The sequence below is a fragment of the Corvus hawaiiensis genome, chromosome 2 (genome assembly GCF_020740725.1).
Source record: "Corvus hawaiiensis isolate bCorHaw1 chromosome 2, bCorHaw1.pri.cur, whole genome shotgun sequence".
In the NCBI taxonomy this organism is placed as follows: Eukaryota; Metazoa; Chordata; class Aves; order Passeriformes; family Corvidae; genus Corvus; species Corvus hawaiiensis.
The window spans coordinates 33,488,904-33,505,189 of NC_063214.1; the positions used below are offsets into that span (position 1 = coordinate 33,488,904).

General features: G+C 44.4%; 1 protein-coding gene and 1 long non-coding RNA gene across 6 annotated transcripts in view; one reads left to right on the forward strand and one right to left on the reverse strand.

Moving 5' to 3' along the window:
• LOC125321435 (alpha-2-macroglobulin-like) overlaps nucleotides 1-9,301 on the reverse strand; it is a 37,362-nt gene extending 28,061 nt beyond the window's left edge. For 3 of the 5 annotated variants that reach the window (XM_048294283.1, XM_048294282.1, XM_048294281.1), the window contains exons 1-5: nucleotides 9,100-9,301; nucleotides 4,859-5,042; nucleotides 4,008-4,164; nucleotides 3,398-3,450; nucleotides 2,684-2,704 (exon numbers count right to left, since the gene is read on the reverse strand). In XM_048294283.1, the coding sequence (XP_048150240.1) occupies nucleotides 2,684-2,704; nucleotides 3,398-3,450; nucleotides 4,008-4,164; nucleotides 4,859-5,042; nucleotides 9,100-9,188 (504 nt within the window). In that variant the 5' untranslated portion in view covers nucleotides 9,189-9,301. Of the gene's footprint in view, nucleotides 1-2,683; nucleotides 2,705-3,397; nucleotides 3,451-4,007; nucleotides 4,165-4,858; nucleotides 5,043-9,099 lie in introns of those variants that run through there. The other 2 variants (XM_048294284.1, XM_048294285.1) reach the window with 2 other exon arrangements.
• LOC125321447 lies at nucleotides 8,501-10,915 on the forward strand. Its single transcript, XR_007201549.1, has 2 exons — nucleotides 8,501-8,745; nucleotides 9,939-10,915. It is a non-coding gene; the product is annotated as an uncharacterized LOC125321447 (long non-coding RNA).
• The last annotated feature ends 5,371 nt before the right edge of the window (nucleotides 10,916-16,286 follow it).

Sequence of the window (16,286 nt, forward strand, 5' to 3'; positions counted from 1 at the left end):
TGCAAGAAAGCTTTTAAACACTTTTAATGCCTGGGGGTGTTGCCTCCCCCTCAGCTCTACCTGCAAAGGATGGGGCCAGGAAGCTAGGCAAAACAGACTGGCAAGGTAACAAAAGGGAACAGAATTGACATCAGAAGTAAGTGGAGCACATGGAGAAAGGAGGGAAGTGTCAGCTTCCTTGACAGGCTTTACAGCCTGCAAAAGATTTTTTCTAACATTGCCTTGGAATGAAGACTGCTGAAGTACCAGTACACAATCTGCTGAGGAGTCAAACTCCTGACTTATCTATGGGACTAAGAAATGCACATGTATAAGGGTCCTAAGCTAGTGGTGAGACGGGGCAATGGTGACAGGAAGAGAGGAAAGTATACCCCACATATAGGCATCCAGCTGAGAGCCCTCTCTTATGTCTCCATGCTCCTAATGCTGGAATGAAGACTCATCACTACTACATCTGTGTATTGCTCATTATTAACTATGAAGAATTAATCCCCTCAGCCCCAAATTTCTTGTAGAAGTCACTGAAACAGCACAGTGGTGCTGTGTAGTTTGAGGCACCCTTTTCAGGCTCCTCAGCAGGATGGTTAGTATTTATAGTCTTCCATTTTCTGCCTGCTCTTTGCATTGTGCCTTGGCTGTCACCAAAAGTTTATTTACTCTAGATAGGTGTGTGACTCAAGGTGTGTGACTATGTGCATTTACTTCACTGAGATTTTGTCTCAGGGCTTAGGGAAAATGGGGATGTGAATGACATCTCCCAGATGGAGGCCATCAGTCAGGGGGCAGAAGAGGGGGCCATGTTCCCAAGAAGCCACCTGGGAGGGTGGCACAATCAGTAAAATGCATCCCATGGCTCTGACCAAGTCCTCTCCATAATCAAGTTTCAACCCTGCTGAAAAGCCCACCACTTATTGTGAGGGACACCACTGGGCTTCCTTGGAAGAAAAATTCAAGAAAATGTTTACAGCTGGGCTTGTGAGCTTGTTGCCATTCCTGTGATGTGTAGGTAAGGCCTGAAAGCCAGTGTGTTTTTCCTCAGAAAAGTGCTCTATTTTTTTTAAATTACATGAGCAATAGGTCAGGATAATAGTTCAGAAGTAGCAGACTCATACTAACTTCTGCCTTTGTGCTTCACTGAGATAAATTAAGGACATTAAGTTGATGTAGATTTATTTCCCGAGAAATGCTGACTTTTAGGCTGTCACCTTTCTTCACTCCTGCCACTCTTTCCTTTGGTCCAGTCCAAATTTCATGCACTCATTTGGTAAAACTGCACTGACAGATCTGATCTGGCTGAAAAAAGTACTCTAGAGTAAACCAGTGAATTTTCTGCCACAGGAGTTTCCCACTCTACAAGACTGCCTTGTAGACAGCTGTGAAATCCAAACAAAGGGTACTGTTGGACTGAGAAGGAGCACTGAGGAAGAGAGAGGGGATGGTGGGATGAAGGACAAGGCCTACATAAGCTAGCTTAAACAGCGTGGACAAACACCATGCTTTACAGGTTGAGCTGAAAACAGATGGCCTTCCTAGGGTCTGAAAATCTAAGGCTTTCCTGGTATTGACACACACACACACACACATACACAAAGGTTATGAAATTATTCAGCTTGTTAGACAAAGACATATTTCTGGAGACAGTGGAGAGGATGTATTTGTTTATGCTCCTTTCATGAAATTCCTGTACTCAGTAAAGTATCATCTCATAGAAAGGGAAGGGAGCCCATGGGACAGCCCTAGCTAAAGGTAGTTCTGAGATGCTGCCCTTGAGCCTGCTAATCCACACCACCCACTGTCTTACTCTTCCTTCTCCAACATTCACAGACCGCCAGTGGCCTACCAGCTCTGCAGCCCTTTTCTGGATGTTTGCTCATGGGAAGAGAGAATGACAGCACTCTGAAAGGAGGATAAAAAAAGGGGCACAACCTGGTTTTGGCCTACCTTCTGCCACCTCTGTTGTGGTGACTCCTCAGCTCTAGACAGATGGAGCAGAATGGAGACAGCAACCCCATGCAGCAAGGAACAGTGAAAGGACTGACTAAGTAGGACTCATTAATCATGTAAACCGAAATAAAATTTGTGCACGCTAATTTCAGGGTCTGTCCATGAGCCCTTATCATTAGTTTTTTCAACAATAAGAGATCCCAAATAATGATTGTAAATTTTGGGTTCTCATCTGAGAAAGTGAGTGCTTGAATTATTGAAACATCCTTCCTATTAACTTTAGCCTGCCACTGAAGTTCCACCATTAAAAAAACCAACAGACAAAAACAACATTCTTGGGAAGACAGGGAATGTCTACTTACCTAATTTTGTTTCTTTGGTTTTGATAGCTTATTTAACACAGATCTCTAATTTCAACCACACTTGGCAGACAGAAACTCTCAGTTCTGACTGGGAAGAGGAATAAGCCCTTTTGATGACTTCTAGGCAAGTGTAGTTCTGCTCACAGCATGGCTTGTAATGGTTAATTAGTTTGTTCCTACAGCACATTCTGTGATTAAAGAACCATTGTTGGAACTTATTTTGATACATAACTACTCAGCCTTCCTTTAACCAAAGGGAAAAGGTCACACACCCATGATTTTTCCCTTGCACCTCAACCTGAAAACACCACTGCTGGAGACTGGTACCTTTGTGCCTGCACATCCTTCTGCAAATAACAATGTAGTTATCCACTCACCTGAATGTAGACAAAGGGAAACTGTGGGGAAAGAGAAAAACAAAATTAGTGTTAGAAAGATTAATCACATGGAAGTAATTTCCAGATTTGGACTGAAGAGCAGAAGAACAAACTTCTAAGAAGTCCTTTGGGTTCTTCCCTTTCTGTACTTGCTCTGTTTCCTTGGTTCTTGATGGCTAAGGGAATATTTTCTATAACATTTTAGAGCCCTGACTTTTTGTCTTACCACAGCATGAAAATGTGATGAAGCACGAGTTTTCAAAGAACTTGCCTGCATGAGGAACTGATTGCCAAATAAAATAGAAAGTGGGTTTGCACCCTGACCAGTTCCATAAAACCAAGTTCTTGTCACTCTGCTCTTTAAGTGTGGGATTGCACCCACTGCCAGCAACACCTGCACACCTATCACTACCAATGGAAACTTGTCCCACCCATCTTTTTCAGTGAAGAGATCCCTGCCCACATGCCTAGCCACATACACTCATTTGCAAATCTGGTTTTAAACATCTATATGCTTTTGAAAAGGGGGATGTGTTTCTCAGCCAATAGAGACGGGTGGAGTGTGTCCTAGGACAGAATACGGAACAGGTAAAGCACGGTGTGAGAGAGCATCATATGCTTGAAAGGCTGTCTTCAGTGGTTCTGGGTGATGACAACAATGGTGTTAATTAGGAATTAAATCTCCTGGCTAACAACAAGGAATTAAGGCTCTACCTTCTCATTCAGCGGGTAGAAGTTGGTGTCCAGAGAGACGATCCGAAACTGAACTGAAGGGTGTCACAGAAAAAAAGGAAATTCCACTGTTAAATTGGTAGCTGTCACCAGGAAATGTCAATGTTTCAATAATTTATGACTCAGATTCATTCCACGGATCAACAGGTTCTGAACTGAGATCTCTAAGTAATAGAAACAATTACTCTAGGCTCCTTCTCTTGCAGATAGTGAGGGGCAGATAAATTTAGAAGGATAATCAGGCCTTGGCTGAACTGAATTATCTCTTGGGAGTGCTTGTCCTGCTTTGTTGATTCTGGTGCAGCCAAGGGAGACTATGCTTTGCAGTCATCCTAGTTTTGTGCCTCTAGTTGAGTAGAAGGAATCAGAGCCTGTGTCTACATATGGCTGAGATGCTGTGCCTGCAGAATGACGATTAGGAATGATGAAAGTACCATAAACTAGACCTCAGCTGACAGAAATAGATTTACTGAGTACTTTAGATCCCCCCTTAAATAAATCTGAAAGTCTTAATACAAGTGTGGCACCTCTGGAGAATGGAATCCTTAAGATTTTATGCTGTCAGAATCAACGCCAGCCCAGCTCCCAGTACCTGTCTGTCCGGGCTTGTAGATGGGTTTGTCTGTCTGGACGAAGACCAAGCTCTCAGAATTCTTGACCAGCACTGACTTGCGGCTCTTGAACTGCAGTGTATCCCCTGTCACCGTCACAGTGAGAAATGCCACTGCTGTGCTATTGGATTTTGGAAGCTAAGGAGAATGAAGAGGGTAACTGCTTTACTGATTCACCCCATTGCACCGAGCTTTGAAGGAAGGAGTGCTAGCTGGGTCAGAAAGCTCCCTAAAGGGACAAAAAAGACTCAGTGCAGGGAGCAAGAAAAAACATGATTGCCTTCCTTCATTTATACACTTTTCTTAGAGAAATATTGAATCTTACTTTATTCCACCACATGATTTATCAAAATGAAAATTAACCCACATTCATTAATTAGAGTGTGGAAACTGTTGCTTACATTACTCACCAACCAGCCTTCTGCAGCAAAAAATTGTGAATAAGCTCCAGAAGCAGCCAAATGACTTCATGAACCTCACTGTCTTTAACCATTCCCCCAGTTTCTACAGTTTTCACTCCACATTGGTATTTTCATCTCAGGCTTATACATATCAAACAAACATGGGGCACATTCTGTCAAAGTTCCAACATACCTCTCTGAGTCATGCATGTAGAGAAGTATCATGTGGGACGCAGAATTTGATAATGGGGGAAAATTAGTCATTAAAATACTACCACAGTCTGTTATCCGCATTGAATTAATTCTTTTGTTTGTCTTAGCTTAGGGGTCTCTGATTGTGGTGAGTCTTATTTCTCATTTCTGGACTGTTTGGACCTACTATGCCGCATCAATAAACACAAGAGACCATCCCACAAGGATGAGATACTCACAGAGAAAGGGATGCAGGTGAACATGTCTTTCTCTGACACCACATCATCAATCAAGCTCCTGTTCTCCCCTAGATGTTCTAGTGTGGCACTGAGAGTCACAGACTCGTTCAGGTGGGTCAGCTGAATGCAGATTTTCTCATGAGAATTCGTGTGTATCAGAAAGGGCACCAGCACCATGTACTGCCTAGAAAGAGAGGGAAGCAAGAAAGACCAGAAATGTGAAACAGTTTTAAGGCAACAGTATTAAGTGAAGGGAAATTAACAAATCTGCATGCCTAATCCATTGCTATCCCTGCGAATTGCAGTGCATATAACATGAGCATTCATTTTATTTTGGGTTTATACATATTAAATGCTCTAACTAATTAGCCTAAAAGCAGGAAAATGCTCGCAGTAGAAGGAACAATTTCTATGCTAATAGAGAGTGCTTTACAAAAGATGTTTTGTTTGGCTTCACAGCAGGGAGTATGGATGGTTTGAAAGGTTTCAGGCTGTTAATTGAATTTTGTATATCCCACAATCTCCTTTTGAGACTCAAAGGCGTTAGCTAAAAACAGTCGAGGAAAAAACCCACCCACTTGTCTGGCTGCTCCAGCCTTTGCCTATCCAGGTTTCCAAATCCTTCACATGCTGAGCAAAGATGTGAGTGCTTGCAGTTGGGGACCTTATTAAGACGAGCACACAAAGGATTTCAGAGTGTAGTGTTTTATTGCAACTCAAGTGTACTTGCGTCTTCAAAGAGCTTTTGACAAAGGTCCCTCACAAGGGACCCTTAAACTAAGCTGCCGTTCGACAAAAGGGTTCATTTTACTAGTAAATCAAATTATTAATTCTGTCCTGGATTAACTGGTTAAAAGATAGGACAGAAAGGGTAGGAACCAGTGAAAATCTCCAGAGTTTGTGCTGAGACCCTTGTTCTTCAGTATATTCCTAAATGATCTGGGAAGTACAATTTTCTCATAATTGTGCAGGGTAAGAAAATTCTAAAAATTTACTTACGTATTTGTGGAAAAATGTTTTTGTATGACAGAACTGAGTAGCAAAAATAGCAAGTGAACTGTTCATAAAGGGAAAATAATAGACGAGCTACTTCTACTCAGACTTGAGCACTGTTGGTCAGTCTTGGAAAATTCTCAATCAGTAATAAGTAATGAACAGACTGTCAGGAAGTGTTCAGAAAGGAACGGAGTACAAATTCAGTTGGGTCCATCCAGAGCTACATTTTTGCCTGGGCCCTGAGCTTTTCAGGGGGTCCTAAAGCTACTGTGGAGGCAGTGGGACCCAGGCAGTACCTGCATTGCCTTCACCATGGGACACTGGGATAAAGTAGTGAGGAGCCTGCTGGCAACTCTGCTCAGCCTATGTTACTGCAGAAGCTGTGAAAGGAGGGAAATCCAGCCTCCCAGAGAGTGAGTTACAACTTGTGACTCTGCTTTCTTCAGTGTTTCCTTTCTTCTACAACCTTCTTACCACAGTTTCAGCCCATGCTTCTTCCCCTAATGTCATTCCTGCTGTCCCTTGTCAGTGGCACTGGCAATGTGACAATAACATCCAGTCTACAGAAAGGACAGCGTGACCTAGTTCATGGGGAATTTGGCCTCATTTCTCTTCCTGTTCACTGTTCTGCTGAAATTTTGGCCAGCTTGAAGAACTTCCCCTTAGGCTGGCTTCCCTGGCTTTGAAACAAAGATATAAACCATGCTGTTTATAGATCTCTCTTTAGGTGTTTTGGGATGCATTGTTGAAAAGAGACAGATGAATTAAATTACTATGAGCATTTTAAGCAACTTTGGTCACAAAATCCATGTACAGACATTCCAGGACAAAAAGCATCTGGGCTGACAAAAGAGACCTCAGCATGTAATGAGTAGTTCTGAAAAGAGAGGCAGACTCTGACAGAGGCATGCATCAAGGAGGAATAGGAGACCCTGGAGATAGTGGCTGAGGCAAAAATGATGAGTTTATCTATACTGAGAAGGTAATACTGTCGCTTAGGGTGGAATAATGTCTGTCTGTGTATTGACTCTCAGGTAGTTACTAGAACAAGCACCCAGCCAAAGAAGGCAGTGAATTTCATCAGCCCAAATCCATACCTGCCAATTCAAGTGTCATTATGACCTCACACTTCTGACCATATGCAGAGTACTCCCAAGCATGTCCACTGCATTGTAAAACAGCTTGCATGCACAACCAGAGTAGGAGAACAATACCTGTGGCTGCATTCTTCCAAAATTGTAGAAGTTTAAGTTTCAAAGGACCTCTGGATGTCTCAAGCCCACCTTCCCTCCCGGAACAGGACTTTTGCAAAAGACACCATAGATGGAGTTTCTACCATCTCTCTGGGTCACCTGTTCCAGTGCTGCACTAACTTGTTGAATATGTTTTTTTCTAATATATAATCTGAGCCTAAATTGTGTCTCCTTTCCAGCTGGCCACCTCTGAAACAGAAATAGCAGCAGCCATTTGTGCCCAAAGAAGTGATATCCCTACTTGCATAGGGCACAGTAAGCAAGTCTTGACTGGAAGTTTAAGTTTTGTCTTCAGTTCAAGGGTTGCTTCCTTTCCGTGTTGTATACAGCACCTGATCTATCCTGCACCCACAACAAAACCACTACCCTTATGCCACCTAGCAGTTCACTGCTCAGAACTGCCTCCCTACTGGGCTCCTGTCTTCCTTCTGTGCACCCCAACAACGTCCCCCCTCTCTCCCATCTCTCTCAGCCTTTCTTCATTCTTCCCTCCCAGAATGGGGCTGAGGTAAGGTACAAAAAGTAGCCTACAGGAAAGATGGAGAGAGATTATTTACAAGGGACAGAGACTATTTACAAGGGACAGGACAAGGGCGAATGGATACAAACTGAAAGAGAGTAGGTTTAGATTAGACATTAGGGACAAAACTTCTTCACTGTGTGTGTGGTGAGGCACTGGCACAGATTGCCCAGAGAAGCTGTGGCTGCCCCGTCCTGAAGTGTTTAAAGCCAGGTTGAATGGAGCTCTGAGCAACCTGGTCTAGAGAAAGGTGTCCCTGTCCATGGCAGGGGGCTTGGAGCTAGATGATCTTGAAGGTCCATTCCAGTCCAGGCCATTCTATGGTTCTGTGATTCTATGTTGCCCACAGGTCTGAACAGTGAACATTCCCTTTCTCCCTGATGTTGAGCAAGGATGAATTAAGATTACTTAATCTTAGTTACATCAGATTACTGTAGGGAGACCAGAGAGCGCTGCCTGACCCCAAAGCAGACTTGGTTGGCTGATTTACCCTAGAAGCACCCAAACAGGGCAGATGAATGAGGGGCTGATGGTACACTGTGAGTCAAAGGTCCTTCAGGCTGACCCAGCTAGCACTTCACCTCTGACCACGCAGTAAGTGGCAGCAGTAATGCTGCACCTTCTGTCAGCACTATGGCAGTGCTCGTGGGCATAAAATTTCTGCAGCAAGCATTACAGGACTCGTGTTGGTGAGAACTGTGCCTCTGTCAGCACCGCAAAGCCAAAAGCCAAGGTCTGAAGAGGGAGACTGCTCCCACCCAGACTAGAGGCTTCAGAGCAACACTCTGTGGTGGGCAAGGCTGCGGTGGGCACGCCAGACTCTAGCCCGCCTGTGCCATGCCAGGCTGCCCCTCTCCGCGGGGCCACCGGCAGAGTGCGAGCTGCAGCCACGCTACTGGGCTGCCCAGCCCTGGCGTGGGGTGTCCGGGGAGGGCGCTGGCACCAGCCTCCGTGCCGGAGGAAGAGAATCTAGGTCACAGATCCTCTCTGAGAACAAGTACATCTGATGCTGCCAAGGGAAACAAACTGGCAGGGGAAAGGGGAACAAACTGGCTTGAAAGCAACAGGAGAATGGGAAGAAGTAACTCAGTGATTGAAACAAGAATATTCCAGGAAAGGTAAGCACCTGGATTCCAGCATCATGCCCACAATATCACAGGCCCTGAGAGGTTTCTAGGTAGAAACATACTTAGGCAAAGATGCTGTGAGGATCCAGGTCTGGACTATCAGGCAGCTGCAGGGCAGGACTGTGGGCACTGTGGGCAGACTGGGGGGAGGGTAGAAGGAGGCCACTGGCAGCGATGGTGGTAGGGAGGGGTCCCAGGGCTGGACAGCCAGGGGATTGCAGGATGGAAGTGGGGAGTGTTGTCAGAGCCGTGCAGGAAACTCAGGGCTTGGTTATTAGTGGGAAGAAAATGGAAGGAAAAAGGGAGCACTTAGACCTCCCTCCCCCCTCCGCACATGTAGCTTACGGTTCTGTGTTGAGAGGAGTATTTCCAGGAAGGAAGAAGAGAAGAAGGAGGAAGATGTTTGGTTTGCTGGGCAGCTTGTCCTTCCCCATGGTGCAGAGCAGGTCGTGGAGAGCCAAGCAGTGCTGCTGTTTTCCTGCACCTTGTAATTCTCCTCCACTCTGTGCTCTGTCAGCCTCTTTATAACTGCTCTCTGCAAACAGCCCAGGGGCTGGAGGAGATAAGGGCTGGGGGCCAGGGCCCATCCGGAAACAGGGAGAGGCGGCAAGGAGGAGCTGGAACAGAGGGACAGTATTTGGCCAGAGACTCTGCAAGTGGGGGAAGGGTATTTATTTGGATAATGCTTAGTTTAGAAACCTTTGAATGATTCATACCCTGTTTTCCTTAACCCATCAGAAATCCACAGTGTTGGGGATAGGAACTGTGTTCAACATGATAATATTCCCTGTGGGCAGCATCCAATCACAGCAATCTGATTTAAATTTCCACAATATTTCCTTCACAGTTCTTCTTCATCAGCACTTTAAAATATATTATTTTGAGTTGGAATGACTGACACAAAAGATGAAATTTATAAGTTAATACAGGCCATCATGAATATTGATAAATCCCAGTCACAGCATGCCTTATCCTGCAAAGTTTCTTCTGAGCAGTACTGTCCTGACTGCTTTGCCTGGCAAAGATGACACAAAGATTTGATGTGTCCTACACCTCCAAGTTTATGACAATTGTAGAAAACACATTTTCCCTTGAAAATAAAGTAGGATATTGAGCTGTGTGATTTTAATGACCTTAACCCAGTTCTGGTATAGTTTCCACTGATTTCAGTTTCTGTTCTTTAGCTTTGTAGGTGACTGCCAATTGTCCAAAAACAGAGTGGCTTGCTGGTGACTGCAACTGCAGAAAGAAAAGTTTTCTGTGGTTGGGTGTAAATACTCTTAAGTACTATCACAGCAGAATTTTATGTGGGAATCCTTGTCTGCTCCAGAAGTCTTAAGCAATTTTGGAACCTCTGCCACCAAAGGTAAATAGTCCCAAGAAAGACACTTGTTTCTCTAATATGATCCTGTTTGGTCTCATCAAGGACTGTAGCACAACACTCAACCCTCAAGGCCAAAGCCAAGCAATAAAGTGAACTTCAACCTTTGGCTTTGTAGAACATGTGTGAAAAGAAAAAGCTGTGGAAACATTTCTTGAAAACACTGGTATTGTGCCTATGGTGGTCCATGCACTTTCACCTAAGAACTCCTGTTGGAAACGAGCAGCTCTAGCAAAGGAATGTCTCTCCTTAGAACCTACATGAACTTTGTATGGTGACAGGTGAGAAAAAACCCCACTGTAAAACCCAAGACTTATATTAACAGCTCCAGTTAACAAAATTGTATTAGCTGTTCAGCTAAAGGCTGAAAAAATACTACAGGAGAAAAAAAATCAGTATTGTTATTTTAAAGGAAATCCAAATTATGATATTAGTTTTCCCAGCCTGTGAATCTAAATCAAATGAACCCAAAGCAATTTATTTCATATGACAAAAAAGTATGACAGGAAAAAGTACTCAGATAAATCAACATAAAAAAGGGTTTGTCATTGTAGGAGACAAAATACTTCACAGGCTACAGTGAAGGGAAGGTCATTATCAAACAACCTCAGACAATGTGAACACTTTATAAGTTGCAACAAGCAGGAACCGGAAGATACACAATGAAATGAAATGAAATGAAATGGAAATTAAATGAAATGAAATACCATAAAACGGTTTCATCAGCTAAACTTCAAATGACACTGAAAATGTCAGAATGAATAAAGATCATTCACTTTAGTTGCTTGTTGAATAATTTAACCTGAGAGAAGGGCCTGGTGGCAGATGAACTGCCTTTCCCAGACGTGGACAGCTGGGCTGTCAAATATAACTCATATTTCTGTGGTGTCATATGAACAAATGAGTAAATTCAGGCATGGCAAAGACATCAATGAATTATTCTCATTTTAATGCACTTTGTAGATTAAATTGCAAACCACATTGGTAGCTGAATTTTATAAATGGTCCTGTGACCACATTTTGAGTGATGTGAGGTGGCCATCTGTAGGGTAAGCCCTATACAAAGTAGAGGTTTTCTGTCTTTCTTAGCTATATTATAACAAACATCCCTTCTATGTATAAACTTGGTCTTGCCTTAAAAGAAATTTATACAGTATGTTGCAAAAAAGGCTATAAACAAGGTTGTTTACCTTCAGGCATGAGAAATCTACAGTGTGTCTGTTTGATACTTACAGTACACAGCACACACAGAGTAGGATAAATTGCTGAAATCCCATTATTAAATCCATCTAAGGTAACTAGTGAATGATATCTAATAATTTTAAAATCTGTAAACAGGAAACTGTTTGCATGTTAGCAGATATTTTTGGATATTACAGAGAACTGGAGATAATCCCTGATGTAGTAAAAAATGACAAGCCATTTTAATTTATACTTTTGTACTACTCAGAATATTGCCAAGGATGGGGGGAGGAAAAGCCAAAAGAGTTACAAATGTGTCTGAGAACAGCACTCAGGACAATCAACTTTTTGAGTCTTATGGCTCTTCAGATAAAAATTTACCGTATAAAGAAACATATTAAATGCATATAGATTTTCTGTTTGGCTGTTAAATTATTGTCTGGGCTCCCTCTGTCCTCAGATGAGGTACAGGTATCTCATGGAGGTCCTTCTGCTGGCCCTGAGGTTATGCTCAAGTCAGGTTCAATGGTGTTGGAGCCAGACTTTCCTCAGAGGTGCACAGTGGCAGGAGCAAAGGCCAAGCTTCGTACAGAGAAACAATGAGCAGATGGAAGGAAAAAGTGTTTCTCCCAAGGGCCATGTAACAATAGAACAGGTACCAAGAGGGGCCATGACACATCCATCTCCAGACACCATCCACACTTCATAGCACAAGGCCATGAGTGGAAGTGCCAGTGTAGAAAAAACCCATACTCGTAGTGTGTGGGCATTTCAGAGATTTGTCCCATTTAGAATTAATGTTCACTTAGCTATGAAACAGTAAAACTCCGAATCACTGCCTCCCTCTGGAAGGCTGCTCAAAGAAGGCAGCAGAAGGCTGTGCCAATGCCACCTCCCTGTGGCATGGCCCATGCTGCACCCAGCTGGTGTGACACCCACCTGCTGCAGAGGTGTGCAGGGGCTCTCGCTCCTCAGCCCTGTCTCCCAGAGCCTGCTGTCCCAGCTGCGGTGACAAAAGGGAAGGACTTTGTGCTTAGCTCAGTGCCTGACTTGCTGGGTAACATAAAGCAAGGCCATCAAGCTCTCTCTGTGCTACAGCTAAGCCAGATGTTTGGTACCCAATACATGAGTCTTTTCCCAGTGCAGAGAAGAGCTGGGGCTCAGCTAGTGTGTTTGTCCAGGTTTTTGAGATGGAAGATGCTGCACGAAAGCCAAACAAGAAAGTCCTAATGGAGTATGAGGCAAGGAAATCAGATTTTGTCACATGTAATCCTTTCCCCTGCACCTCTCATTTGTTCTGTTTCAACTTGTTAGGCGGGGCAGAGCTGACATTTCAGGCCAGGGGAAGGTGTATGAGCCATGACAGTGTAACACAGCTGGAGAACACACCATTTATCAGGAACCTTTTGAACACAATGTCCTGCTACAAAGCCTGTCCCGGGAAGAGGATAAGACCTTGCCTAAGCAGCCATGGGCAACAAAGAGAGAGCCAGCTGTGCATCCCATAGCCAATGTGCAGAACTTCCCAGATGTGCTTTACCTTGGCACAGACCCTGGGGACACACCTTGCCGTGACAGCAAGGACAGCAAGGAAAACCAGTGGGACCTAGAGCTTATCACTGCTAGAGAAGTAGAAAACATCTGGCACAGTTATGCAATTGCTTCCAGTAATAACTCAGCCTTAACCTCCCTGTGGGTAGTGAGTCAAAGGGTAGGAGACTGAAAAAATGTGTGAGGTTAGCACTTTAGCAGCATGCACAGGGTCCTGTCAATACCCAGTGGTGATTTTTATTCCCTTCACCTCTGACTGCCTTGTTCATATGTATCCCCTCTTCTCTCTCAAACAGGAATTTTAAAATCTGCTAGGTTATAAAAACAGTGTGACAATATGGGGTCCAGAAGCCCCGCTGAAGCCATGCTCATTAGGCAGATCCTGGTTTGCCCAGCAGGAACAGTGATGTGGTGGAATGGAGATCAGTGTGCTGAGCTGCAAGAGTATTAGAAAGGGGAAGAGTGAGACGTTCCCTTGAAGGAGGCTATTAGGTCCTCTATTCAATGTAATGCCTTGCTTTTAGGGTTTTCTTGACCCTGAATAGGTGACCCTTACAAGGTTGAGCAGAAAGAAGCTTTCTCTTGATGTGAGCTACAGGATTAGCTTACACTATGTTGCTTTTTCACTTGAAAAATTCTCAAGGCAAGTTTTCATTGTTGCTCTGAATAATAAAAAATTCAAATGTAGGAGTGATGTTCCTCAGGAAGTCCTTCTCTGATGCTAGACATTTCACAGCCAATAGAACCAGAGGTGTGACCGTGCTTCTGTGTCACCTGACTGATGAATCAGATGGTTGGGGTCACTTGAATGAAGCCCTACCTCCCTAACTCTCCACCAGGTACAAATGAACTCAACGAAGAAATAATCAGAGAACAAAGCTGAGTTGTTTCCTCAGAGCAATTTGACATTGTCATTTGTTCACTGAAGTTTCCTCTGACACGTTTCTGGTCTTCTCTGATCATTGAATTAGTTGGCCATTACTCACACTTCATATTTTAGACAGGTGCTGAGAAGAAGGCCTGAACTTCTAAGTCAGACAGGTGATAACCCTGGCTAAGCATTTGAAGGGGCTAAGCAAGAGAATGCCTCTACACTAGAATTCATCTTTCTCGAGAGACCCATTTTTTTCTCTGGACTTTGCATCCTGCTGCCTGCACTGTGGATGAGACTCATCTTCTACTGTAAAAAAATTTATGTTCACTTTTCAAAGCAGGTATGGTCCTTGTAAGTCCTCTTCTTAACTAGGCCATAACATCAGCCCTTTGCAGATCCTGGAGTGTGGACTCCACATGAGCAGCAAAGCAATTCCCATGGTACAAATAAACTCTACAAAGAATTATTTAACACAAAAGGGAAGTAAGCTTGACAGAGCATTTTAGTCAAAGACACTATGACGTGATTATACTTTGTTAACTCTTTTTTATTAATAAGAATTGCATTTCAGAACAGCTTTTAATGCACTTCTAGCAGAGCCCTGCATGGACCCATAGGAGATCCAAAAGCTTCAGAGCAGGTACAAGGACACTGGCAGACACCCACAGTGAAGTTGGGAGTTTCCCATTTACTGTAGTGTTGCTGACTCAGTCCAAGGTCCTGCACAAAAATTTCAGCTTTTTTAAACTGGGATGTGCAATACCAAGCACAGTAAACCAGTGCATATGCCTTTGAGTTGGCAGCAGTGTGGTACCTCGTAGCAGCTCTTGGGCCAGTGAGCCCGATTTTATCACATTTGGACAACACAGTTTGCTTAATCTGTATGTCTAAAAAATTACACTAATTCTACCTTTTGGACCTGGAACACTCCCTGGATCCTAGTCTAGTGGGTGTCCCGTGCTTGTTCAGTCCACAATTAAAATAATTGCTTCAGTTTCAGGTGTGTGGCACAAAACCTAGAACTGAAACACGACACCAAGGTTCCAGACATCTTGGAGGTGTTGGAATGTGTTTTAAGAATATTGCTGCTCCCTGTGGGAGTGGAAGCCAGGGAGACATGATCTAGATAAAAATCTGGAGCAAGAGTGTGAGCATGGGATATATATTAGATCTGACTGCAACCAGAAATTATCTGTTTGTGTCAAAGGATAAAGTTGGATAACAAACATTATGTTTTCAGCATGCAAAGGAAGATATTGCAGTGGGAAATGAGCATTTCATGTTTTAATAGTCAGGTTTCGCCTAGCGGGAAGGTAAGGCTCCAAAAGAATGATAAAAATGCACTTTTTTCCCCCCCAGGACCTTGTTTCTTCCCAGGAAACTATGTTTGGCAGAACAGAATAACATATTTGGCCAGACCTGAGGAGATTTTTATGAGTTCCATGTGAGATGCTGAAGCCTTAACTTAATTGGCCTTACATTCCTCAGAAAGATACATACCCTGTATCCACATCCACTCAGTCTGCTCGCCTTTTCAACCTTGTTACTGTAACTATTGATTTCTCTTGCTTTAGTGCAGCCTGATGCTCATGTAAATCAAGTCAGTTGCTACAATTGGGCTGTGTCAGGAATGCAAAATTCTTGTTCTTTTTTTCCTCCTTTTCCTCCTACTGCCAGCGACGTTTTAATTCTGGAACTTTGTGTGGAGATCAGCACTGTAGCCTGAGTTATTTCATACCCCACAAACTCCTTGTCCGTGGAACTTAAGAGAACAGCTTCTTAAAACATCAGCATCATGCATATCCTGCATGGCTCGCCCTGTGAAGTTCAAACTGCTTAGTGCATTTTGCAAAAAAAAAAAAAATTATTTGGGCAGAGTGACATTCTGTGTTCTGTGTTGACCTGATGATTAATTTTCACCGGGGGAAAAAAACCCGCAAGCCCGCACGCAGCTTTTAGCAAATCTCCCGGCGGAATGCATCCTGTCGAAACATCCTAGCCCTCGGCACTTGAGCAGTTTGCACTTAAATTCCTGCTCGGGCCCTTCCGCGGCGGGTCCCGTTGTGCCCGCGGCTCCCCGCCCGGTGCCCGCCTCGCTCCATGCCCGCTCCCGGGATGCGGGCGGCGCGGAGCCAGGGCGCCGGCGGGCGGGGACCCGCGGCTCTGGGAGCCCGGCGAGAGCTGCCGGCGCCGCTGCTGCTGCCGGGAAAGACGAGCAGCATCCCTATTTCTTTCCCGAGCCCTCCCGATGCTGCTCTGCTGGTGTGTTTGTGTTTGCAGAAACCACCACGACTCCAAGCGTAAGGGATGACCGGAGGGGCAGGAAAACGGGGAGGCTTGCTGCCGGTGGCTGGTAACACGATCCATCGTGGTGTGGTTTGGACAAACTCTGGCCAGGCGTGTGGACTGGAGGGCCTGGCAGGGTGAGATCCAGGGTGTGGGACCGGGCACTCACCGGGCCGGGACTGCAAGCTGCCCCTTTCCTCAGCCTGTCCTCTGCTAAGCATGATACGGAGTCGCTCTGTTGTGTCCACACGCAAACCC